This window comes from Lagenorhynchus albirostris, chromosome 13 (assembly GCF_949774975.1).
Source record: "Lagenorhynchus albirostris chromosome 13, mLagAlb1.1, whole genome shotgun sequence".
Lineage (NCBI taxonomy): Eukaryota > Metazoa > Chordata > Mammalia > Artiodactyla > Delphinidae > Lagenorhynchus > Lagenorhynchus albirostris.
The window spans coordinates 38,038,736-38,064,124 of record NC_083107.1 but is presented as its reverse complement, the minus strand read 5'-3'; the positions used below and the strand labels follow the sequence as shown (position 1 = coordinate 38,064,124).

Sequence of the window (25,389 nt, the reverse complement as noted above, 5' to 3'; positions counted from 1 at the left end):
ATAGAAGATCACAAAAGTAATTTAAAAATATTTTTATATAGGCAAAAGTTAAACTGTGTAGTACTCTCATGACTTAATGTCTTCTGTTCTGCTTAAATAAAGACCTACATTAATTTTTAACAACCTATGTCTCATGGATATTTGGAATAAGTATTTGCAGTTAATGCTTACTCTTGAAATTTTGTATAATCCCAGGAATAGAAATTTAAGAAACAAGTCTTCTAATTTAAGTTTGCTAAGGAGATTCTTAATTCTTCCATTTGCAGATCCACTAAATTCAAAGCTGAGCCAAAAAGAAACCTGCAAAAAACGATTTCCCAAATTATTTAAATCTCTTTTGTAGCAAAGTTTCCCCCCAAACTAAGAAACATTCACACAAACGTTCTTACCTTTTTATCAAGTTTATTTCTATTATCCCTTTCTCATTTACCGGCATTGAAAATAATGAAAAAGTTATTTGCTATTATTCACATATGAAATTTCTTCATGTCAGTTAAACTGTTTTCCTGATTCTTAAGGTGAATGATACAACTTAGTATCTCTGAATCATGTTTAATGTAGAGATGGGAAGTTGAATAATCCAATACTATCCAAGTCATGTGTTCCAAAATAAGCTCAGAAAGTTGAATCAGGGTGATGGAAACTGCACTTAAATCTGAAATTTGAATGAGACTCTTTTCTGAAACTTTTCTCTTAATGATCTATCCATTTTCTTTGCTTCTTTAATGTTTTTCCTCTTCGTAGTACCAACTAATGATTAATTAACAAATGGTAATCATATGAGCTCACGTGAAATTTACTTGGGCAATTTTTTTGTAAGCTTGATTTGGTATCTAAATTCCAAAAGTCAATTCTCATGGTTATGTCCATTAAAATGACATTCTTGGTTGCCTCCTTTCATGTAGCAGATGCTCAATAATAAGATTTATTAGAAAAGACCCTAGAGACCGGGAAACTTCAGTCCTAGTCCTAGATATGGAAGTAACTAACAATTTTAGATAAGTCAGTTCACTTCTATTCTTTGGTTTTCATATTTATAAAGTGGAGATAATACCCTATCTACCTGATGAAGATGTTTGAAATTGGATAATACATTGAAGCACTCTGGAATATCAGCTTACCTTTGTTTAGCAATGTCAATTTTTCAAAATCTTATCCCTGGGATTGAAGTCATTGAAGGCACTTGTGACTCCTTATTTAAAAGATTTATGAAAGTCTCTTATGGTATGCCTCAATTCCTAAGGTCTCACATTCTCTCCCCCAGGAAATGTACTGACAATTTTAGATTGTCAAAAGAGTAGCTTGGAGTCATTAAAGTTTGTGACAAATTGTACCAAAACACACTTCTATTGGTAATAGCTTGTTTGAAGCTTACTGGGAAAAATATTAATGATGTCAGATTTGCATTTGGTATCTTAGAATATTACAAGGATACTGTGCTGCATAAATCTAGATGTAACTTTTATCAAGATCATTTAAAAAATTTTAAACCTGATTTAAAAAGTGGTATCTGGGCTTCCTTGGTGGCGCAGTGGTTGAGAGTCCGCCTGCCGATGCTGGGGACGCGGGTTTGTGCCCCGGTCCGGGAAGATCCCACATGCTGCGGAGTGGCTGGGCCCGTGAGCCATGGCTGCTGAGCCTGTGCGTCCAGAGCCTGTGCTCCGCAACGGGAGAGGCCACAACAGTGAGAGGCCCGCGTACCGCAAAAACAAAACAAAAAAAAGTGGTATCTATCCCGTGGAGGGCAATTTTGCTGAAAGAAATTACAGCTTCTCAGATTTTCAGAGAATGTATCCTGTTTGTGTACCTCTCTGAATGAATGATTTCATTATTCATAGTTTGGCTTGTGGGGGGTTGGAGAAGGAACGAGAAAAATCATAAGACATCCTTAGGACAATTCAACACAAAATATACATGTACATAGATCCTGAGATGTTACAACAAATTTAAAAATAGATAGATCAACATGATCCAAATGGTTTCCAAGACACCGTTATGGTGGGTAAAAACAGCCATCTTACAGTGTATGCTGAATGGACGTCCACATTTTGCTGGAAAACCCTACTCTTTGTTTCCCATTGAAAGCTAGTCATCCAGAGCAGGGGGCCAATCGACATCTACAGACTAGAAAGAAGAAAACAAGTCATTAAAACATTATTGTTCTAGTAAGCATTTGCCGGTAATGCTGTATAAATCTAGTAGTTTTAATATAATGCAACAGAAGAAACTGCATTGGAAGAAAAGAGCCATTGAACACCACGATTTCACACTCTAAAATCCATTCTAGGACCTGGGATTCTTGGGCCTGAGGTCTGTTCCTGAATTCACTGAGTATTTGGTTACTCAGCCAGTTATTAATTGTACCTTTTGGTCAATACAAGACTAGAGTATGTTTAAATTTTTCAAATGTTATTTATGGGAAAAGTAGCAAATAATGCAGGGCCAACACCAACTTTCCCTCAGAAGTCTCAGGAACTTTTAGTCTTCTGACTGTTTTCATTTTCCCATCTTGCATTTAACAGTACTCAAGTAGTCTATATACTTATAATCTTGTTTGTAACTTAGCAACTAAATGTGAAATAAATGGTTATGAAAGATCACCTGTAACTAGAAAAGGATTAGAGATCTTTGCATGTCACTTCAGCAGAATTTTTGTTTCTCTTAAAATTGAATTTATCTATCTCTACTCATCCTGGTTTGGCACTTCTAGAACGAAACCTTGATCTTTAAGTCATAATGGAATTACAGTAGCAGACTATTTGCCTCCACATAAATAATCATGTCCCAGGCATTAGAAGTATGAAATTGCACTTTGCCTTAACTACCCTAGAGGGCCTAATTTAGAAGTTAAAACCAAAAAATACAAAAAACGAACAAAGAAAAACAAAATAACTACCATACCCATGTAGTTTTTCGAGAATTAAAGTGTAAAACCTGAAATGATTTACTACAAATTATTTTCAAAATTAATCTGAGTCACTACCAGATTTGGAAATTTTTATTAGAAAAGCCCAAATAAGTGTGTGTGTGTGTGTGTGTATCTTTTACAGATGCCAAGAAATACTTTGGTTTTGTTTCAGAATATAGCCATAAAACAAACACCCATATATAAATTAGTGGGTGGTTTCTCAAGCCTGAAAACCAAACATTACTGATCACAATCTTGTATGTGTTGAGATCAGGGGAAGGTAGGCATGTTTGTAGGGTTTTAAAAATTCTACAGGTGATTGCAATGGACAATCAGGGCTGAGAAACCCCCGCCTTTGGCTCTTTGACACTCCTAAGCTGTCCTAAGAATTAAGGTCAAAGAAGATGAATGCATTTGGGATTTTCTTTAAGAGAAGGTTGTCTTCCTCAAAATGATAGTCTTACTAAGAAGACTCCCTGCAACCTTGAAGATGCTAGCACTGGTTGTACCACAGGTGTATAAAATCTAATCTGAACGCACTCAAGAGAAGTGCTGGTAAAGCAATGACATTCCAGTGATCATTTGATTACCATGGCTGTTTTCATACTAGGCAATTATACCCACTTCTTTTTATTTATACTGAGATTATTCCCAAGTGCAAAAATTCATTTTTTTGTGTGGGGTGTGGGGAAGCTGTTCTTAACCAGATATTTACCAAAGTGCACAACTCGTGACTCAATACCTATTGATGCTCAAATGAGAAAAATGTTTATGGAGAATTGTCTGAAAGATCCATTCATTCCATTCTTCTAATTACTTAAGAATGTAATCTGATTTCAATTCAGACTATAAGAGCAGAGAATTTCTCTTATACCACATCACAGAACCCTTATAGAACTGCTTTTATTTATAACAATTAGCTCATCCCATTTTCTATCCCTGTCCTGAATATATGTTTCTGAGGAGGCTGCCTTAAATTCTTTATAAGAGAGTCCAAAGGATATATGAAGGGCACTTACAACTTCATTTCCTTGCTTGGTTTAAGGGTTTAGATCTCATGTCATACGTAAAGCACAGTTAGTAAATTAGCTATATATTTGCAAGGATTATAAATGAGACCTTGTGTTTTTTAAAAAATAAAAATTCTGAAGATAGTCCCTCCCTGCAATTCAATGCTACTGTGAGATTTTGACTGTTTTCAAATACCTATTAAAGTGAATAGTACTATTTGGTTTAATGCTAAAAAAGCATAACCTTGGCTGATTCAGTGTGCAAACAGGCATTTCCACAATAAAATGGTTTACCTCAACATCCAGCTCAAGAATGTCTGCAGTCACATCCATCAGAGAGCAAATGTTCGGCTTCGTTCTTCCAAAGTCTCCATGTACAAACTCTTTAATGTAGCTGGGTTTTGTTTAAGGAAAAAATGAAGATAACCATGCAACACCAACTGTTTGATGAGATTTGACAGGTTGAAGGGGAAATGACAAAACAAAAGCAGAAAGGTTATAAAAGGGAGTTTATTTCTGAGCCATGACTTGGGATGTATGTCTTAGAAATTACAGCTATGGCAATAAATAAACTAAGGATGGCAAACTGGTTCCTACCAGCCTGGCAGCTAACACTGGGTCCTAGGGCCCATGTCTAACTTCCCAAGAGTCATGACTTTTCTTTCGGCTCATCTCCAAGTGCCAAGGTTTGAATATGGATTTTTTAAATTAACTATAGTAAAAAAACCCTCAGCTATTTTCTTTTTTGCCACAGATTCTATTGGGTCATCTTTTTGGTCTCATCATTTTTCGATAATGACAGTAGGCGGCTGCCAAATGGTAGGTTTTCACAGGGTCACTCATAGAGCGACCTCAATGATGGCTTTCCTTATAACATGACCCAGTGACAACAGCAACAGGATGGGAGAGAAAATGAACTTATTAATTTAGACTTGATGAAGGCCCTTCAGAAGGATCATCAAAGGACGTAAATTTTAGTTGTTTGCAATTCTTGCATGGTTAGCAATAGACCTAATTCTTTTTGTGTGTGTCTTCCTCATAGATCTTCAAAATTTCAAAGTCAGTGACTGATCCTAGAATTATTCAGATTACCTTAACACTCCTTACACAGAACTCTACTATAATCTTAACAGTATTTTATCTGAAAGATGTGTTTTTGCCAGCATTCAGTAAACACTCATTTAGCATTGTTGTGTCTATAAAGCAGCACTTAGTATAAAAATTAATATAATTTGAATATAAAAAAGTTTATTCTCAGATGATAAATAAAAAGTTAACACCATAATATGCTGACATTATGTCCTCCTCACTTTCTGATAGTTTGTTTACTATACTTTCACCAAATGTTTTGACTCAAGCATAAGGCATATAATTATCTATTAACTGTCTTCTTTGCTAAACTCATAATTACTCAACAATTGTCCTTTTTCTCTCACTTCTTTAGAGAGTGCTACTTCTAAGTAGCAATGATGAGGGGAGATGACCAAAAAGCCCCAGAATAACCAGTTAAAAGGTCCAGAATGTTTTTTATGAGGTATGAGTCAAATGAACTACTTCATTATACTGAGCAATATACGAAAAAAATTCACATACTTCTGTGTATAACCACGTGGTATCTAAAGTTTTACCAAATAGGGACTTCCCTGGTGGTGCAGTGGTTAAGAATCTGCCTGCCAATGCAGGGGAAATGGGTTTGAGCCACGGTCCGGGAAGATCCCACATGCCATGGAGCAACTAAGCCCATGTACCACAACTACTGAGTTTGCGCTCTAGAGCCCGTGAGCCACAACTACTGAGCCCGCGTGCCTAGAGCCCGTGCTCTGCAACAAGAGAAGCCACCGCAATGAGAAGCCCGCATACCACAACAAAGAGTAGCCCCCACTAGCCGCGACTAGAGAAAGCCCGCGTGCAGCAACGAAGACCCAACGCAGACAAAAATAAATAAATAAAATAAATAAATTTATAAAAAAATAAAGTTTTATCAAATAGCCTTTCTTGGCTAATGCCTTAAGTACATGTACATGGCTGGTTCTAAAAATATGTTAATGAGATTGAAAAGACATTAGCTTCTCCATAAGACCATCGCATTTCTTCCTAGCACACCAAAACCAAAGCTGAAATTAGGTAAAAATATGTTTTTAAAATCTGTGATTTCTTTGAAATTCCATCCACATTCCATCTACAATAGGCAAATGTGCTCCATGCCCACTGGTCTAAATAGATCCAAACTGCAAAAATTTAGAAGATTTTAGGAGTAAATAACCTGTACCTGTTTCAGCTTAGTCAGTCCTGGGGTGGAGTAGGGAAAGAAGAGGGGAGAGAAGGTTGATGGGAAAGGAGAGGCAGATTAATTATAGCAATATAGTGAGAATGCTATTTGGTGATTAAAATGACATTTTTCCCTCTATTGTATCCAATAAGTATGTCATTAGTTTTATACTAATTAGAAGGTTTCATGCTTCATGCTATTGGATCACAAAATAATATAAAGCCAAGAAACAAACAAAAACTAGGAGCACCTTTGAAAACTAAACTAAAGCTAAGACTATGGCAGCTCCCTGATATATTTTAACCAGCAACTAAGATATGATACAAAACCACACAAAGCAGGGTAAGTTATGAACAAGTGATCAAACTGGGACTATTCTCTTGTTCTGGGCCAGTGGCCAAATAATGTGATGGTCTACATGTAAAGTAGGGCCATTCCCATCTATCATCCCTGTTTAATCATTTGCGGCAAATGCTCGAAATGCTGAAAGGACTCAAATGTGGTCATGAATATGTGACTTGCAAAATGTGTAAAGACATGAATCGATGAATGAATCAATTAAAAGTGTTCCCTGAGCACTTACTATGCCCTCAGCACCTCAGAATGATGTGAGACACTAAAAATTTTAAGGTTCACATTGAATTCGCTGCTGCCTCATGGTTTAATATGTCATCTTGAAAAACACAAATTTAATGGGTAAAAACACTCCAGACCAAAAAAAAAAAAAAAAAGAAAAACAAAAAAAGGATTCTTCTCCAGCCCAAACCTTTCCCGAACTGTTCCGAGATAAGGTTGAACCTCTTTTCTAGGGCAGCATGAACTTTCCCAATAGGATTCTGGTTAGATTAGTGCTACACAGACAGTGAAAGGATACGTTCCTGCCTGAGTCTTCAGGTAGAGGCGGAAATGGTGCTCATCCACATAGTGTGTCTCCATGGAGTGAATGATGCGAGTTCTCACAGCCAAGGGCCTCCGGTGAAGGACCCGTAAAGGTGTTTTCTGGTCAATCTTTAAGTCCTAGAGGAGGATATGATAACCATGCGTCAGCTTTGCCGCCCAGTGAAGCCCATTTTAGCATCTCCTTTGTTCATCCGTGGCTCACTACAGGCACCCCCATCTATCAGTGTCAGGATAGAAACTAATACTATCATAAATTGTATCCTCTAAGGTTCAGACTCTGTGAGACTTCCTATAACCTAGGCCACAATTACTCATTTTCTGGGCCCCAGTATGCCATTAAAAAAAAAAAAAGGCTTTGAAGTAAATGATACCCAAGGTCCCTTTTGCCCTAATATTAACAAATTGATTGGACCCTGGAGTCTTATCCTGCCCTTTAAATAGAGCTCTTCTAAAAGATAATGTTCTTACCTTTTTTTTCCCTAACCCAACAGAGTGACCTAATAGTGGGGATTTCAGACTGAGGTGAGAAATGGTGTAGAAGGTGGGACATGAGCATCACCTGTGTGCCTGGGCAGTGTCCATGTTTTAGCGAGAGCCATATACCTACTCACAGGATTTTTTTTTTTTTGGTTATACAAAAGGATTTATCTGGAAAATTAACAGCTGCATCTCTGTCTAGGGTGGTATTTCCAAATAATAATTACAAATAAGTGTGTACAATAAGCCAGGACCTCTCAATATTTGTTAGCCCAGTTCAGGTTACTTGAGAATAATACTGCATGTTTCTTTACAACTCAGGTTTTTAGGGACAAAGTCTTGTTTTTCTCACAATTGGAGATGTCCTTTTATGTTACAAGATATAAATTAAGAAATAGAGGTTGGGCTTCCCTGGTGGCGCAGTGGTTGGGAGTCCGCCTGCCTATGCGGCCGACGCGGGTTCGTGCCCCAGTCCAGGAAGATCCCACATGCCGCGGAGCGGCTGGGCCCGTGAGCCATGGCCGCTGAGCCTGAGTGTCCAGAGCCTGTGCTCTGCAACGGGAGAGGCCGCAACAGTGAGAGGCCCACGTATCGGGGAAAAAAAAAAAAAAGATATTGGGCATAACCAGCAACTCAGGTTCATAAGAATTTTGAATCCTCTGAACTTTCTTGTAGGAACAACTCCTGCCTGATTTACATGATTAGTGAGTGCCTAAAGCCATGCTGAGAAAAGAAAAATTTCTGTCTGGTCTCCCCCTACCAAATTCTGTACCAAGAAAGAAGAACAGGTTCTGACAAAGACTACACTTGAAATGGTATGACTGCTTTTATCAGAGCAGTGAGTCAGTGACTCCTCCTTATGATTCTATAATTCTTTGATTTTTAGAAGCACTTTGTTCTGATGAGATAAGTTGTTTCCACAACGTTTAACATTACTCTGGCCAAAAAGACCAAAAAAAGGACAAGGCTGAATTATTATAGAATCGATAAAGATATGGCCTCCACTTAAGAGCACGGAACCAGCTGGCCTTTAACGGAGTGACTCGCTAAGGTGTTCCCTTCCCCTCTGTTTCCTTTACCTAGAGTCACTCCCTGGACTCTGACCCAGGAGCAGTCAATGGAGGTACAACTGAGCTAGTAGATGCACCACTGCTTCCAACATAACACTCAGATCAACACACTTGCGTGTCGTTTTTGGTTGCTTGTGTCTAGCAAATGAAAGGAAACCGCTTTCATGTCCCCATACTGAATTTTCAGAAACACACGTAGGTGACTTTTTTCCTTAGAAGTAGGTTGCCCTTAAAAAAAAGGAGGCAAGTGGTAAATTTGAAGTGACCTTTTCTCAGAATGGGGCAGTAACTCAGTTTTTTTATTTTTGATGCCAATAGGAGTATCTGAAAAATGTTTTAACCCTAACACTTTAAAAAAATTATTAGACGTCACCTAGTCTCATCGGTCCAATTGGGCAGTGGGCCATTAAATCAGACCCTTTCACTACTTAGTGTGTACCTATAACAATCATCTTTCAGCATCATTTCTGAATCAGCTCTATGGCTACTCCCAAACTGTAAATCTATTTTTAAAGTGAGTTTTTATTTTCCCCACAGCATTCTAAATGAGCTGTATACATGTACACATGTGATAGAATAGAGGTTTACAAATTTGTTTTACAATCTTAAGGATATCTGTCTATAGCATAACTATCATCCTAAAGACCCTAGATAATAGGGCCAAAGGCCAGAAGGCCTTAGATTTGGAATCACAGAACCTGAGAAGTGGAGGGCCCACTGGGGATCATCTAGTCCACCCCTCATTTTATAGGTAAACTTCTCTAAGCAGGTTAATGACATGTATGTTTTCACCAAAACACTCATACTATAAACGTTATTTTGCACCTTGCTTTTTTCCGGTAACATCATGGGTGTTCCTACAAGTCCTAGATGTAGACCTACCTCTATCTTTTCTTCCAACAGTTTTAGGCATATATACACACAATAACGTAAATTAAATGGGATCACATGCAGTTTTAGTTTTTTTAAACAGCTGTATAATATTCCAACGTGTTCTACCATTTCCTTATTGAAGGAAATTCACTTTTGTTTCCAGTTTTGTTGTTGATTTTGTCACTCTGAACAAAGTCAACAAACATCCTTGTGCACATATCCTTATGCACTGGAGTTTTATTTCTTGTCCTGCCAGTAGTGGAAGTACTGGGTAGAAGACCAGTCTATTTTTTATTTTTACAGTCACTGCCACATTGTTTTCCAAAAAGGCTGAAACACTTACATTTCTACTGAAAATGTATATAACTAGCCTTCTCCTCCCTCCAACCAACAGGTATTCTTAGTCTCAGAAGAATAAAGTGATGTCTTATTGTTACTTCAATCTGGAGGTGGAACATCTTTTCAGATGATTCTTGGCCATTTGGAGTTGCTCTTTTTTTTTTTTTTTTTTTTGCGGTACACGGGCCTCTCACTGTTGTGGCCTCTCCCGTTGCGGAGCACAGGCTCTGGACGCACAGGCTCAGCAGCCATGGCTCACGGGCCCAGCCGCTCCGTGGCATGTGGGATCTTCCCAGACCGGGGCACGAACCAGTGTCCCCTGCATCGGCAGGCGGACTCTCAACCACTGTGCCACCAGGGAAGCCCTATTTACAACATGTTTTATTTATGCACTTAATCTGAGCATCAATTCTATTAGATAAGTTCTATTTTCTATTTCCTTTTTGCAAATGGCCAAATATAATAATAGCATTGCTGAGTGTTTTCTATGTGTCAGATTCTATTCTAAGAGGTTTATATGGCTAACCCCGTTTAATTCTTCTAACTAATTTTACAGATGAAGAAAACTGAAGCATAAAGAGGCTAAGCAACTTGTCCAAAGTCACACAACTAAGAAATGCAGGATTTGCACCCAGACAATCTGTCCTTGGAGTCAGACTCTTAATCACTAGCAACACTGCTTCTCACACAGGTTAGATGAATTGCCCAGTCATTTACCTAGTAAATGGCAAAGGCAAGATTTGGAACCAGGTCTCACAGTCCCCAAAGCCTATGCGCTATGACTTGTTGGTAATAAACGAGAAGACAAAGGACTCTTTTATAGGCAGTAGAAAAATAAAAGAATTAGAGCACTGAACTACCTTTATGTCATCTAGGAATTCAATGTCCTTCCTCTGTATTGCTTTATTTGTCCATATTAAGGCACTATAGGTCTTGGTCTTTTCTTCTTCACCTTCTTTCATATGACCTATTGCCTCTCTAAACAAAAACAATAAAAGAAAGTTCGTCTGAATATATAAAATACAGACAAGACTTGCCCCAAACTTCCCTTTCTTTAAAAATAGATTTATTGAGATATAATTTACATACAATTCCCCTGTGTAACTGAACGATTCAGTGATTTTTAGTACGTTTACAGAGTTGTGCAGCTATTACCACAATCTAACTTTAGAACACTTTCATCACCCCAGAAGAGAAACTCCGCACCTATTTGCAATCACTTCTCATTCCTCATTTCCCCCAGCCCTTGGCAACCACTTGTTGACTTTCTGTCTCTATAGATTTTCCTACTCTGAACATTTCATATATTAAAATGTGAATATTGTAAAATACACAGTAAGTGGTATTTGATGTCTGGCTTCTTTCACCTTATAATGTTTTCAAGGTTCATCCATGTTGTAGCATGTATCTGTACTTCATCCCTTTTTATTACTAAATGATATTCCACTGTATGGATATACCACATTTACATTTTGTTCATCCATAGATATTTGGGTTGTTTCTACTTTTTTGCTATTATGAGTAATGCTACTATAAACATTCATGCAGAAGTCTCTGTGTGGATGTACATTTCCATTTCTCGTGGGTATATATCTAGAAGTGGAACTGCTGGGCCATATGGTTACTCTATATTTAACTTTTTGAGAAACTGCTAAACTGTTTTGCAAAGTGGCACCACTTATAATCCCACAGCAATGTATGAGGGATCCAATTCTCCATATCCTTGCCAACACTTGTTATTTTCTGTCTTTTTGTGAAGTGGGATCTCACTGTGGTTTTGATTTGCATTTCTCTAATGACTAATGATGTTGAGCATTTTTTCCTGTATTCACTGGTTATTTTGTGTATCCTTTTTGGAGAAATGTTCACTTAATCATCTCTCCATTTTTAATTGAGTTATTTTCTTATTATTGAGTTGTAGGAGTTCTTTACATATTCTGGATACAAATCCCTTATCAGATAAATGATCTACAACCAAAACTCCCCTCTTGAAAACATCTCCAGTGATCCTACCCTTACCTTGTGACAAGCTGCAAGTCACGGACTTGGATTTTGTTAGACGAGTTATTAATTTTCTGTAGTATTAGAGAAAGAAAAACAATTAGCAACTCTAGTTCAGTTACAGAGTTGCAGAAACATGACAATTTCCATGTCATGAAGTGGTTTACCTGCTGAAGTTCCTTAATTTCTTGTGAAGTGAAATGTACTCTATGAGGATTCACCAGCTCAATTGCAAAGGGCCTTCCTGGCAGCACACACCCCGTCATGAAACAGAAACGTGTTGATGGAGTTAACATTTGGGCTAATGCAAGAGGGTTAGGAGGTGTGAAAAAACGAGTTGAGCTCTAGAGGACTGAAAGTTTAGTGACATGACTACATCTGGGGGAGAGAAGAATGTGTGAAAAGAATCAAGGGGCTGTTTGGGGGCTGCTAAACCCCAGGACAGGCAATATGTAAAAACGACTGCTTTCCCAAAAGTCCATGAACAAGCCTGTGTTAATTACAAAATCAAATCCAAACAGCCACTAATTGACCTGGTTACACTAACGTAATGTTGTCACATGCAGCAATGCCCAGGTATACCAAATTGAAATACATTCTCCTAGCCTAGTGAAATGAAAAGCTGAGATTCCATGAGAAGAAGGGACTATAAATCTCGAATACCTCAGGATTACTCTCATCATCCTTCTTGTAATGCAACAATGTAAAATGAGAGAAATGAAGGCTAAGAGAGCAGAAGCACTTTTTAAATGAAGACATTTTGCAATTTAAATGAGGTGCATTTTGAAAATTGTACTGGTACTGAAATGTTATTAAAAGGAACAATTAATTATCAAAGTTTTGGAAAAAATCAGGCACCTCTTTGTTAATGCACATAGAAGTCCCTTATAACCTACAGGTATTCAATAAAGATGGCCTCTGAAGAAATGATCCCTGTTAAAACATAGTCATATAATTTACAAGGGTAGCTCCATAATCCACAAGGCTTCCTCACATGGAGAAGCTCTGGACTCTGCCAACTTGGATTATGACTAAGTGACTACAAAAAAGCTGCTGTCTGAAAAGGGTGATAATCTGAAAGTTAGTTCCAGTCAAGTGATATTGTCACAATCTTACCATTTCCTAATGTTCTCACATCTACATCTTCTCTCCCAGAGGATGAAAAATTAAAGCCTTTGGAAAGCAGATAAAGAAAAAAAAAATCAGAGACATAACAGTGCTAAGACTTTCATTCCCATCCTTTGGTAGAAACCCAATTTGTCTTAAACAATCTACAAGAGAATCCCAAGGAATAGTCATCATCACACCTCTAATCCCAATCTCTACTAAAAATAGCAATGATAATAATAAATACCACTTATTGAGCACTTATTACATACCAGGTACTGAGCTAAAATTCTGCATACATTATTTCATTCAATCCTTATTATAACCTTATGAGGTAGGTATTAAATAAAAGAACACCAAGCTTCTAAAAGGTTAAGTACTTTTCCCAAGGGAACATGATTAAATGGCAGAGGTAGATGTTTCTGATGTCAAAGCCAGACCTTACTTATCATCCCAGCCCACCATCCCATGGGAAAGCCAAAGGCAGAGCACTGTTTGGAGGAAGGCCCCACTACCACCCTGGCTACAAACTTACGGTGAAAAATCTATCTTTCGTCTTTTCCTTAAAACAAAAGAAAACAAAATAAAAACATTATTTGAGAATTAAACTCTATGAAAGGAAGAGGAGGGGGGAAAAAAAGGTTTGATTCTGAAAGGAAATTCATTATGTAAGCTGGAACCACAATATAACTAGTATACATTTTAAGATAGATGGATCATCACAGACTAAAAGCTGCAAATATTGGAATGGGAAAGTGGTCAATACAGTGTGGGTGGGCAGGGGAAGTGGTTCCATGACAACTTTCTTAGATACAGAAATAACTGATGATTTCACCACAGGAAAGATTACCATGAGCAGGCATTATTCTAAGTACTTCATATATGTTAACACTATGAGGTAGATACTATCATTATCCCCATTTTACTTATAAGGAAGGTGAGACAGAGACAGCATAAGTAACGTGCCTAGGATCACATCACTGGTAATTGGTAGGGTCAGGATTTGAACCAGCCTGGCAGTCTGGCTCCAGAGTCTCTTAATCACTGTCTACACTGCACCACCACCAAGACAGCTGGAAGAGCTCAGACTCGTGCCAACTGGGACAAGCAAGACCAATCAGTCCTCTTGTACCAGGGACTGGGAAAGACTAGGATGTTTTGGAAACCCTGGTCAATCCATAGTTCAGCCACTTTGGAGAGCACAAGATGAGGAAGGACAAGATTGCTGGGAAGGACAGACAGGAAAGGTAGAAGGGAAGGAGGGTCTGTACCATTTTGACAGACATTTTTCTCCTAGGAAAGGTTCAATATGCAAAGGTCCCATGTAGATTTTAGAAAAAGGAAGGCTAAAAGGCTTGAAAAGTGCTATAAAAACTACACTGAAGATTAGCTCTCCTTTCTAGGATGTTTAGCTGTGAAGAAAGTAAGGTTTCACCCTTCCTTCACCTTTAAGACATCCCTTTAGCAAGTCAAGGCCAACGCTTGTTGGAAACATGGGCTCCAAGCTGTTGCCTGTCACCCACTGCCAAGGTGAAGTGGGCTCTTCTCTGCCCCACATGGCCCAAAACTGTGGGTCTCCCAGAGAGGACCAAGCCAGGACTGGTTAGGTAAGGCCTAGGTATCTAAGGTCGGCCTAGAATTCAAGCTGCTCAGAGGTCTGGGTAACTTGTGCAGTGTTAACACCTGGGGACTAGCCAAGAGGGCAGCCATGAGGGGCACAATGTCAGGCTCTTCTCCAGGGGGAGAATCTACACCAGGCAGTTAGTAGGATTCTGTGAACCATTAAGTCCCAAAGAACCCTCCATTCCATGTCTATACTCCATTGTCAAGCAGCTAATAAACCTATAGCAACATCAGCAGCTTCTAGTCAGAGTCAACAGACTCAAGAGTAGTGCTAACTAGGGATGGATAGCTACATGGAGAGTTCAAAATGGCATCTGGAAAGCTGAAAGATACTCCCTGGGGTGGGGGTGGGGGGCCCTAGTTTGTCTTATACCTGCCCACCTCCATCTCTAATCCAGGCATAATACTGGGGAACCAGGGCCCTACAGTGACTAAGCCATAACCTGTGACTGATAGGGGTGGAGGGAATGAACAGGACACAAAGAGGTAGATCTACTAGTGACTACTCAATCAGACCAGAAATCTCAAATTCATAAATTAGCCCATAAAACTTCCCACAAATTCCAGCCCATCAATAAGAAAAAAGTACAGAAAACTAGGCTCTTGAGAAGTCCAAAGAAACATTAAATCCAGATTAAGGGAGAAGGGGTATTTATTATATCTTTTAGAAAAATGTTGCAAATTTGGACCCTACATTGAGAAATACTTCAGGGGGCAAACTTTAAAAAATAATTTGCAATCATGAATAATAAATGACAAAAAAAGGAAAAGGAGTCACTGCCTTAAGTATGAGGAAATATATGCTTAAAATTTAGTTGGGGCTTCCCTGGTGGCGCAGTGGTTGAGAGTCCGCCTGCCGATGCGGGGCACATGGGTTCATGCCCCGATCCGGGAGGATCCCGCATGCCGCGGAGCGGCTGGGCCCGTGGGCCATGGCCGCTGAGCCTGCGCGTCTGGAACCTGTGCTCCGCAACGGGAGAGGCCACAACACTGAGAGGACCACGTACCGCAAAAAAAAAAAAAAAAAATTTAGTTGATTTTTCTAAACTCACATTACGCCTTGCCTTATCCCCCTAATCCTGTGAGTTCTACAGACTTCTGCTCAATGGAACAGATAAACATACAAACAAACAAACAACAAGGACAAAACCAAGGGCAAGAATGATCAGGAACTGTAAGGGGTTCAATAGTCTGTAGTGGCTCTCATACCTGGGGGCAGATAGACAATGGGACTGAAGGATGGGCAGAGGCCAGATGATGACGGTCTCAGAATATCAAGTTATATAGTTTGGACTTTACCCTGTAGCTAGTCACTGACCAGTTTTCAGCAGGGAACTGACATGACAAATATTTATTCCATAAGTGAAGTAATAAATGTATTAGGAAAACATTTCTTAGACATATTGATTTTGAGAGTGTGTCAAAGTTTTACTTATTAACTAGAGAACTGGCAAGTAGAGAATATGATGTGTCAGTCTGAAGTGGCTGAGAAACAAGTTTGTATCTCCCACTGAGGGGAAGGAGTACTAGTTACTTCTGCTTTATAGAAGTAGCTAGGCCGCTTCATGCAATACTGGTTTATTTTCATAGAGCTGTAAAGCACAGAGGTACAACAGTCAGAACCATTTTCCCAGAGTTGTCAGATGTGAATCACAGAGGTAACGAGTAATGTATCTGAGAAGCACAAGTTTAGCAAATCGATGCTATTAATCAGGCATTTCAAACAACAAGGTTTTATTTCACGACAAGGAGCCAGTTAGCACAGAGGCCCAGAGGTCTGCTTTTTCTCAAGCGGCTCTTAATAAATTTCCTCAGCACACAATTACAGATGCTAAACACACAGTTTGCTTTATTTTCAGTTTGGAGAAATTTTTTTTCCCTCCTCAAATGGAAAATGACAACAAATCACCTTCGTGAAAGATTTCAAGGGGGAAACATATAGCTATTTTAGAGCCCCCCCAACAGCCCTCTTGGTAATGGAGGCTTCCTTGGGACCCAAATAATCAGAACAAAATCTTGAATTTTCTTACAGAAAGGGAATAAGGTAGCCCCCCCAAAAGAGTTTGAAGGACACTTTTCATGCTAACGCTTTATTTTCACTTCTTCGTAACTTGGGTAAGTCTTAGGAGATAATCAGCGTGTAAATATTAAATCAAGTAGGTAAAAGCTCGTGGCAATAGCCCTTTACAGCTAAGATTTTGAAAAATATTACATTGCTAGGTTACTTTCTTCTCCATTCAGTAAACAATTCTTAAAGGCCCTTTTTAAAAGGGCCCACCTACCTAATAGGCAACAAATTATAAGAGGGATATGGTTTTTGAAGTGCTTCTCTTTCCTCTTAACAAGCAGAGAGCTGGAAGGGATAGCCATGTCTCATTTTGGTCACCTGCTCGCCATTCCTAAAGCAGGCTTGTCTTAAGGTTTGTGAGAGAAAAAGATGGATGTCTTGGTCTATCTGATCCTTCAAAAAAGGTGTTCTGGGACTTCCCTGGTGGAGCAGTGGTTAAGACTCCATGCTCCCAATGCAGGGCCTTGGGTTCAATACCTGGTCAGGGAATTAGATCCCACATGCCTGCCGCAACTAATAGTTCACATGCCACAACTAAGGAGACTGCCTGACGCAACTAAGGAGCCCACATGCCGCAACTAAGGAGCCTGCCTGCCGCAACTAAGACCTGGCAATAACCAAATAAATAAATAAATATATTTTTAAAAGGTGTTCTAATTATGCTAGGAGACCCACTCCAAAGAGTATGATATACTTACTCATTGTCTACAGTTTCTCCTGATGTACAACATGGTTTCTTGTGATTGAAATCTTAGTCCCTTTCCTCTAGTCTAATCCTAGGTGAAATCACAAGGTTTTTTACTCCTTTGACCTGATAGCCCTATTGAGCAAAGAAAGCATATGCCTGACAGGATCTGACTCACCCCACAAACCTGGGCTCCTTAATACTTAGGAAATTAAAACAACACAACTACTATTAAGTCTTTGTAAAATGGTAGCTATTGATCTATTTTCTCTAGGCCTGAACTTTATTCTAGGCCACTTTAGCCGTTAAGATGGAAGCTGGGCATTTGCCAGTGATGATTCTTGAACAGCACTTGATGTGGAAGCTGTATTTTAATTACCTCATATTCCCAAAAAGAGGCAGAGGCTCAAGGTGTCCCAAGGTCAGAGCTTAAGTGCATTCATTTAAAGTAGTTTCAATTGTTTTGAATTTGCCCAGGAAAAAGCGTAATCTTGAGAGAGGAGAGAAATCCTAGGGCACCTTGGCTCAAATCCAGCCCAGGGCAGAGGAGCTCAGGACACAGCGGTCCCAGTTCACAGGAAGCTGCCAGCCAAGGGGCCCAGACTTGGTGGTGGCTTACAAAATATAGAAATCTTTCCTGCCACCTCCAAGAAGTCTATTCATGAATGACAATGTAACTAAAATATGGATATTATAACACTTACTCTCTGCTTTGAACACTGTCAAAAGGTGGTCTGAAATTAATTCTTCCACTGAAGAGTCCAGCTTCCTTTCTCCGTCAATTATCCAAGGAGTTTGTGGTAGATTCCTGGAGTATTTATTATATCTCCCTGCCAAAGAAATATAAAGGTCACCTGGATGGAATGGTGTGCTTAACACAATAGGATAAAAAGGAAAGCAACAGCTATTTATTGAGTGCCAGTATCCTAGGTGCTATGATATAAAACAAGGTTTAGCCTTCAACTAACTTACAATCTAATTTGGAGAGTCAACACATACACATAATTAAATGAAAAAATTTAAGGTAGCAATAGAAGAGATGGCTAAAGACACGGTATGAATCATCAAATGAGTTCTAAAGGAATGCTCAATATACTTATTAATCTTTTTGGCTGACTGAACAAGTTACAATATTATGGAACACACTATGAATCACTTAAAAAAAGAGCAACTACTGTTTTTATGCCTGGTTAATAACACTCTCAGTGTAATAGTCATTGGTGATAATGTATTCCAAAGAATTCAAATACAGGAAATTTTGAAGTTTTTGTAAGCAAAAAAAAAAAACCCTAACAGAATATGACTCACTGTTTTATGAAAAAAGCTACTCCAAGGCAGGTAGCTTTTATTACGCCAGGGCAGGGTATTATACTCAAGACTAAAGAGCAATTTCATTTCAGCTATTACTATGAAACAGCTGTAGCTTTCAAAACAAAAACTGTCTACCCGATTTACCTCTTGGGAAAGTCAATGCAACAATTTCTTTTTCCAGGCAGAAGCCAAATGTTTAGTCATTTTGCAGATAATAAAATAACTTTTTTCAGGATTGATTTCATGTTATAAAACATCCTCTCCCTTCTCCTGACCAGTTTGAGGTCTGTACATGTACCCATATTTTTACCTGGCCATCTCTGATGAAAACCATTAAACCTGGGAAGTATCATTTCCCTTCAACATGGCATTTTAAATAACAAATCTCCTGAGTGACCCTTAAGAATGCCTACAGAACCTACAATAAACTTGGTTATCAGCTCTAGTTCTCAAAAGAGTTAACTAATCAGAAATTAATAACAACAGTAAGAAGGAAACAGAGGAGGAGTTAGTTGAGTTTTTCAGAAAGCAGAGAAAATTGACAATGTAAGTATATCCTGGACTGAATATTTTACCAGCCACAAAAACAGCACCATGAGCACATTCAATTTCAACAACACTGCATACAGCCTTTGGTGAGTTTGGAGGACAAGGAAACTGCCTGCAAAACAAAATAAATTTTACAGCTACTATTTTCCAGACATGATATTGAAACACATAACTAAGATGAATCAGCACTGTCTGAGTTACACAGAGCCTGAGTCTCTCAAGGACTAAGCCTCTCCCTAATTTTAAGTTTTGGAACCATAAGGGTCTCTTAGGCCTCTGGAGTACCACTTTTAATACATGAGAGTGGCACTAAGTAAATAAGGGCTCGCTAATAACATTCATGCTCAGGAGGCCTCATGTTCCCAAATGACAGTTTCCAAAATCAACCTGGAGATTTGGGGGAAAAAAATGCATCTATATGTAGTGGCAACCTCTCCAGGTTCATTTTGCTATCCATGAACACTTGCTGCTGGCTGACAAGGTCCTCAGTCATTTGGGTAAAGCTGGTGTGCAGTCAGACTGGCCACATGAGCATGTCCCACCTATGGTGAGGGTACTCCAACATTTTTCTCTCTTTTTCCTCTTCATTTCAACTATGACCTTGGGAATCAGACCACAGAGCCAGAAAAAATGGAATATGGCAGACTCTGTCCTTTAGCTAAGAAACTTCAATCCAGCTGAGGACAGACCAGAAAGAGCAATGTATGGCTTTATTCTCTGTCCAACATCTGAGAAATTCCAAAGCCATGGAATGGAATCTACCTGTAAATGACTAGGTGTGGACTTAATCCAAAATGCTTGTCTTAAAGTTTTCATTCCGTTTCCCAAGATGTCTTAACAAAGAAAGCACTTAGAAACTCAGGAACTATTGCTTGTAGAGAGTAACTGTCTTTACTTCCTAAAGTTTAATAGGGAATTCCCTGGCAGTCCAGTGGTTAGGACTCTGTGCTTCAACTGCAAGGGGCACAGGTTCAATCCCTGTTCGGGGAACTAAGATCCCACAAGCCATGCAGCGTGGCCAAAAAAAAAAATTTTTTTTTAATAAAAATATTTCCATTCTGAGACTCATGTTTAGTCAGAAAAATAAATGAAACCTTCGTCATAACTTCTTCTGGAAGGATAACTATGATAATATTTTATTAAATAAAATGAACACACTGAGAATTAAATCTAAGATTTACTGTAGTTCAGTATATTTTAACAAGAAAGGAAACTCAGGAGCCCTTTTCTCCCTCTTCTGGAGATGTACAATAACAGGAAATCCAGGACAAGGGATGTAATGGGGCCAGTAGTAGGCTGGAGAATCAGGAAACCTGGCTCTATGTCCACTCTCTATTGCCCAGTTGAAATCTTAGGCAAGTCAACTCCCTCTTTGGACCTCAATATCCTCCTCTAAAAGATAAAGAAGTTGGACATGATTCATAAATTCAAATATTAATTTGACATTTACTGAACACCACTACATGCCAGATACTGAGCCAGGGATTGGGGATATAATAAAGATTAAGACACAATAATCCTGTTCCCTAAAATATATCCAGTCTTGTTTTAGAGATAATCCAGATTATTTCTAACATTCCCTTTATTCTAAAATTCCATGATTATTTCTTGTTTCTATAATTCTACTTACTTGCGGAAATCCTCTTCTTTAATCTTATTCAAAGCTTTCATAACTGCCATTCTAGTGAATACTGACTATATAGGGTAAAATGAAAAGAAAAGACATTTTATCACCCATATAAGAAAACATCAGAGTTGAAACAAAGAACATGGTTGGAGAAATTATATCATTTTAAACCATACTTAAAAGGGAGAAATACTTAATAACTTCAAGAAAATAAATGAAGCACAAGTGTTCATACTGTCAGTTCTGTGATTGGTAGACCCTATAACCCTTCTCTTCAATCTAGTCTATGTCTATAATACCAGGTGGATCTAGCAGAATGTCTTCTTCACTGCACTCTCCCATTCCCCTCAAAATGTGGTATTCTTCAAATACAAAAATGATGACATTGCAGGAAATGTGCTTTGAATATTTTTTCCTAGACCTCAAAAGAAATTTAGACTGACCCATCTATCTTTTCTTCCCTATATCCCTTCAGGGGCCACGGTATATAGTTTAGGAGTTGGCTGCCAGGGTAAGGGGTAAAACAGAGCCAACCAGCCTGACTTGGCATCTAGCAATTCAATATCACTCACCAACCTCTGAGAAAGTAAATTAATCCACTATACTGAATAAAAGGGCATCTACAAATGTCCCACTCTGGGTTTTTTAAAATAAGAAAAGCCAAACCTCATGGTAGACATACTAGAACTAATTAGTGCATATATTTGTGGTCACTATGATAAATCACAATTATTTCTTCTGTTATGAGAAATTACACTTGACTGAAAAGAAGAATAATGTAGGTATCTAAACAGTTTATCATAAAAAAACTGATTTTCTAAACCATATTCTGGGGAACTCTAAGGTGTCCTAGGGTTAGAATTAAAAATTAAGTGCCTGTTTGTTAAGATATGAAATCTTAGGCCTGAAAGAATCTCAAAAGGTCATTCAAATTATTCCCAGCCATAAGGCAGGAAAACTACATTTAAGACTATACAACACCTACTGGCCAAATGGCGTGGTGTCCATGATCGTTTGACAAAAACTTCCTTACTCTATTATTTGATGCTGGTACTTATATACTTCCTCAAAGATAACAAAAAATAAAACTAGATCTTTAATATAAATATGGCTTACAGCTCATTTGGGCAGAGCTTCCCAATTGGTATGGCAAAGCATACCACTGGGCTACAGTTGTGCCCACATCCCTCTAGTTCACAAGGGCTGAGGGGCAGGGCCTGGAACAATGAGAACCCCCAGGCCTATTGCTTACAACTTAGAGCAACTTCATCTGTTAACCTCAGGGTGCTGGCCAAACATGGTAATGTTCTAGGTATACCATGATGTGAGAAAGGGAGGCAAGAAGTGTTTTAGGCTTCCTGCATTTCTGATTATTTCCACACAGGGTATTTGGCAAATGTTACAAACTCCCCAACCCTCCCCTCCCACCCCAGGCAAGAGGAAAGACCAAAAGATGTATCTTTGGCAATAAACTTATATTCTTTTTAACAACCACAACAGCAAAATGGACGTCGGTAAAACTAGGAAGGCCTGAGTCTACACAAAACCAGCTAAGTAACTGGGGTGTGAAAGCTTGCCAATATTGTGCCATGCTATTCTATCCTGGCATAATAGAAACTAAAAGTACATGCTAACTAATTTTTCTCATTAACATGAAGACCAGCTCACATCAGACAGTAAAGGAGAGTTTAAATAAAATACCTTTTGGCAAATGTAGCCTGAAATAGGCTCTATTAATTCAGGACTGTTCTAAATAAAATAATTTACTTTGGATTATATTTTCAAAATACCGATTTCTAGAAAATAAATATTAGACAAAAGTTTGGAATGGTGATGATACTGAACAGGTATTTTCCCAGATGACATAATCTTGGGGAAACAATCCAGACACTGACACAAGCATGAGAACATTTGTGTGTTATGACTTCCCAGCCAAAGGCAAAGGTGTTGAGAATTGAAAAAATGGAAATAAATGTAGCAAATGGAAATATTTAAAGACTGATTCTTAGTATAATAGATTGCCACCATTTCTAATGCATATCCTTTTTGTTGTTAATTTGAATATTCAGCTCAGACAAAACTCACTAAAGAGTAAGAAGCAGGAATCCTTACCTGTTTGTTTTTGGCTGGCTTGAAACAATCTGGGCATATCGCACGTCTAAGTAAAATTCAAGGTAATATAAAAGATTAATGAGTTTATTTTGGGGAGGATAAAATTCAAATATATTTTATACAACATGGCTGCTAAATTCAGGATATCAGAAGCAGACAAAATGAATCCCTCTATGAGCTGCATTGGTTTGCCTAGACCCTTATGTCAGACAGCTCACAACCTACTAAGACATGACAAGTTCTGACAGGCTCATTAGAAAGAAGAGCAATACTATTTTCATGAAAATCAAAAAATATTAACAATGTTGCACAATTGGCATTGTTGTTTACATTGTAACTTACAGGAAGTGGCAATCCTCAACTGTTTCTGGGTGAGCAAAGACCACACTCACTTCAAACAAGCTCTAAAAATTATAAAGACAGTTTAAAGATGAGCAAAAGGAAACTAACATCTAACAACTTATGAATGGAAACAGAAATTAACTCTCAAAGACTGGCTCAGAAAAAGAGTGACAAGAAAAACTGGAAATACTACTGTTTTCAAATTAGCTTGTTCACAGGGCAGCTGTAAAGGAAATCATCTTTTTTTTTTTTTAACTTCTAAAACTCAATCATCAGTGATCCTACAAAAAACAAGTTTAAAACAAATTTTAAAATAAATTTGTATGATATTTTGTACATGTATACATTTTTGTACAGGTATATTTTTTCTACATGTATAAATTTTGTATAAGATTATACAAAATTCCACACTGAGAAAAATATATAAATGTACAATTAGGTATGAAGATGAAGGAGACTTCAGGGAATTGGAAAGGGATAACTGAAAGAAATGAAGAATTACTCCTGTCAGTACTATGATTAGAATTATTAGCAAAGCAAATAGCACTTTATGCACATGCTTAAAAACTCTGTATGAGGCTTGTTTTAAGTGCTCAAACTTCTTAACGGATTTGACTTTTAAAAGCAAGATCTTAATTTTTTGTTTTATTAAAAAAGTGATCATAATAAATTATAAAATAATCAAACAGGATGGGTTTTCAATCCCATTCCACTGAGGTAGAACCAGTAACAGTTTGGCATGTTTCCTTCTAGCCATTTTTATGAATATAAACATAAATGTATATACTTCTTTGTATATTAAACAGACTTGGAAAATTGCTTAATTCAATTAATATTGCATCATGAACATCTTTTCCACTCTAGGGACTGTTGGACGTTTAAGTTGTAGTTAAGTTTTTTCTGTTTTTAAAAAATGCCACAATGAACATCCTTGTACACAAAAAAGCACAAGTTCATACTCTATATACATTTACCTCCATGGAGATTATACAAAATTCCACACTGAGAAAAATATATAAATATCATACCATATAACAATTTTTCTTTTTTATTGTGTTCTACATTTACTGATTGCATTGGATCGTCAGCAGGCCTATTAGCAACTCTATAATCACAATAGTGAATAGCTAAATTTTTGCTCTAATCTACAAAATAAAATTAAAATTGCAACACATTCCTTTTACTCAAGAAAACTTCATTCATCCTGAATCCATTAGAACATTACCGCATCTTTTGTTTTTTATTTTCTGTTCTCACTGATTCAACATGTAAAATTATCTGTGCTTCAAACTGAAATTTGAGGTTAAAATATTTTGCATCAATGACTTCTCTAATTTCCAAAGTACTTTCATCACCTCATTTCCTCTTCATACTATCGGTGAAGTGGTTTTATTCTCTATTCTGTTAGTAGTCAGTTTAAAGGACAGAGCTTACTCTTACTAACAGAGGGAAACAGAGCTATGTAATTCAGAACGAGGAAAATTTTTTAATTACTTAGCTTTGAAAGATGGTTTTGTGACTTTACTTGAATAGGGGTGTGTCTGATATTCAGGGAATTTCCTTCATGCAAAATGATGAAGCAATGAGGCCATACTATTAAAGTCTAATTTAAGAGGAGCTGGGAATATGTCCTGTTTCCATCTCCGGAAACCTATTGAACTCTTCCCTAAAATTCAATCCATTTCAAAGGCTGAGGCAAGGTCTGCCTTGGAATAGGGGAGATGGTAAGTGTTCTGGTTTCAAAGGCAGTCTGCTTAAAATTAAACAGAGGGACCTGAGATACCAACAAGGTGGGATAGGTTGAGCCCATGCTCACTGTAGTTGAATAGGGTCTGTCTGCATATTTGAAAACAAAATTAGCCACAGATAACCAAAATTAAATAGTCTAGAGCTGACTCCACACTTGTTCCTAGTTATTTATGTTTAGCTTTGTATCAGTAAATCTGTCTATCTAATTAAACTATAAATATACTAAAGGCAAAGATTCACTTCTAACCTTTTAAGGTCAATTAGGATACACTGCACCTGTTATAAGTGTCTTGGATCACAAAGAAATCTTAAAAAAAAAAAAAAAGAAACAAAGAAAAACTTTAACCTCAATTTAAGACTGTTAGAAAT

The 25,389-nt window shown here is 37.9% G+C and overlaps 1 protein-coding gene across 1 annotated transcript in view; it reads right to left on the bottom strand.

Annotated features, from left to right (window-relative positions):
* Positions 1-316: 316 nt before the first annotated feature.
* The window catches only part of PUS10 (pseudouridine synthase 10), a 65,549-nt gene continuing 40,476 nt past the window's right edge, over positions 317-25,389 (bottom strand). Inside the window, exons 7-18 of the mRNA XM_060169067.1 lie at positions 23,272-23,333; positions 22,930-22,975; positions 20,821-20,885; positions 19,217-19,302; positions 18,035-18,160; positions 12,964-13,020; positions 12,015-12,091; positions 11,866-11,921; positions 10,707-10,824; positions 7,062-7,204; positions 4,213-4,312; positions 317-2,124 (exon numbers count right to left, since the gene is read on the bottom strand). Of these exons, the coding sequence (XP_060025050.1) occupies positions 2,086-2,124; positions 4,213-4,312; positions 7,062-7,204; positions 10,707-10,824; positions 11,866-11,921; positions 12,015-12,091; positions 12,964-13,020; positions 18,035-18,160; positions 19,217-19,302; positions 20,821-20,885; positions 22,930-22,975; positions 23,272-23,333 (975 nt within the window). The 3' untranslated portion in view covers positions 317-2,085. The remainder of the gene's footprint in view (positions 2,125-4,212; positions 4,313-7,061; positions 7,205-10,706; positions 10,825-11,865; positions 11,922-12,014; positions 12,092-12,963; positions 13,021-18,034; positions 18,161-19,216; positions 19,303-20,820; positions 20,886-22,929; positions 22,976-23,271; positions 23,334-25,389) is intronic.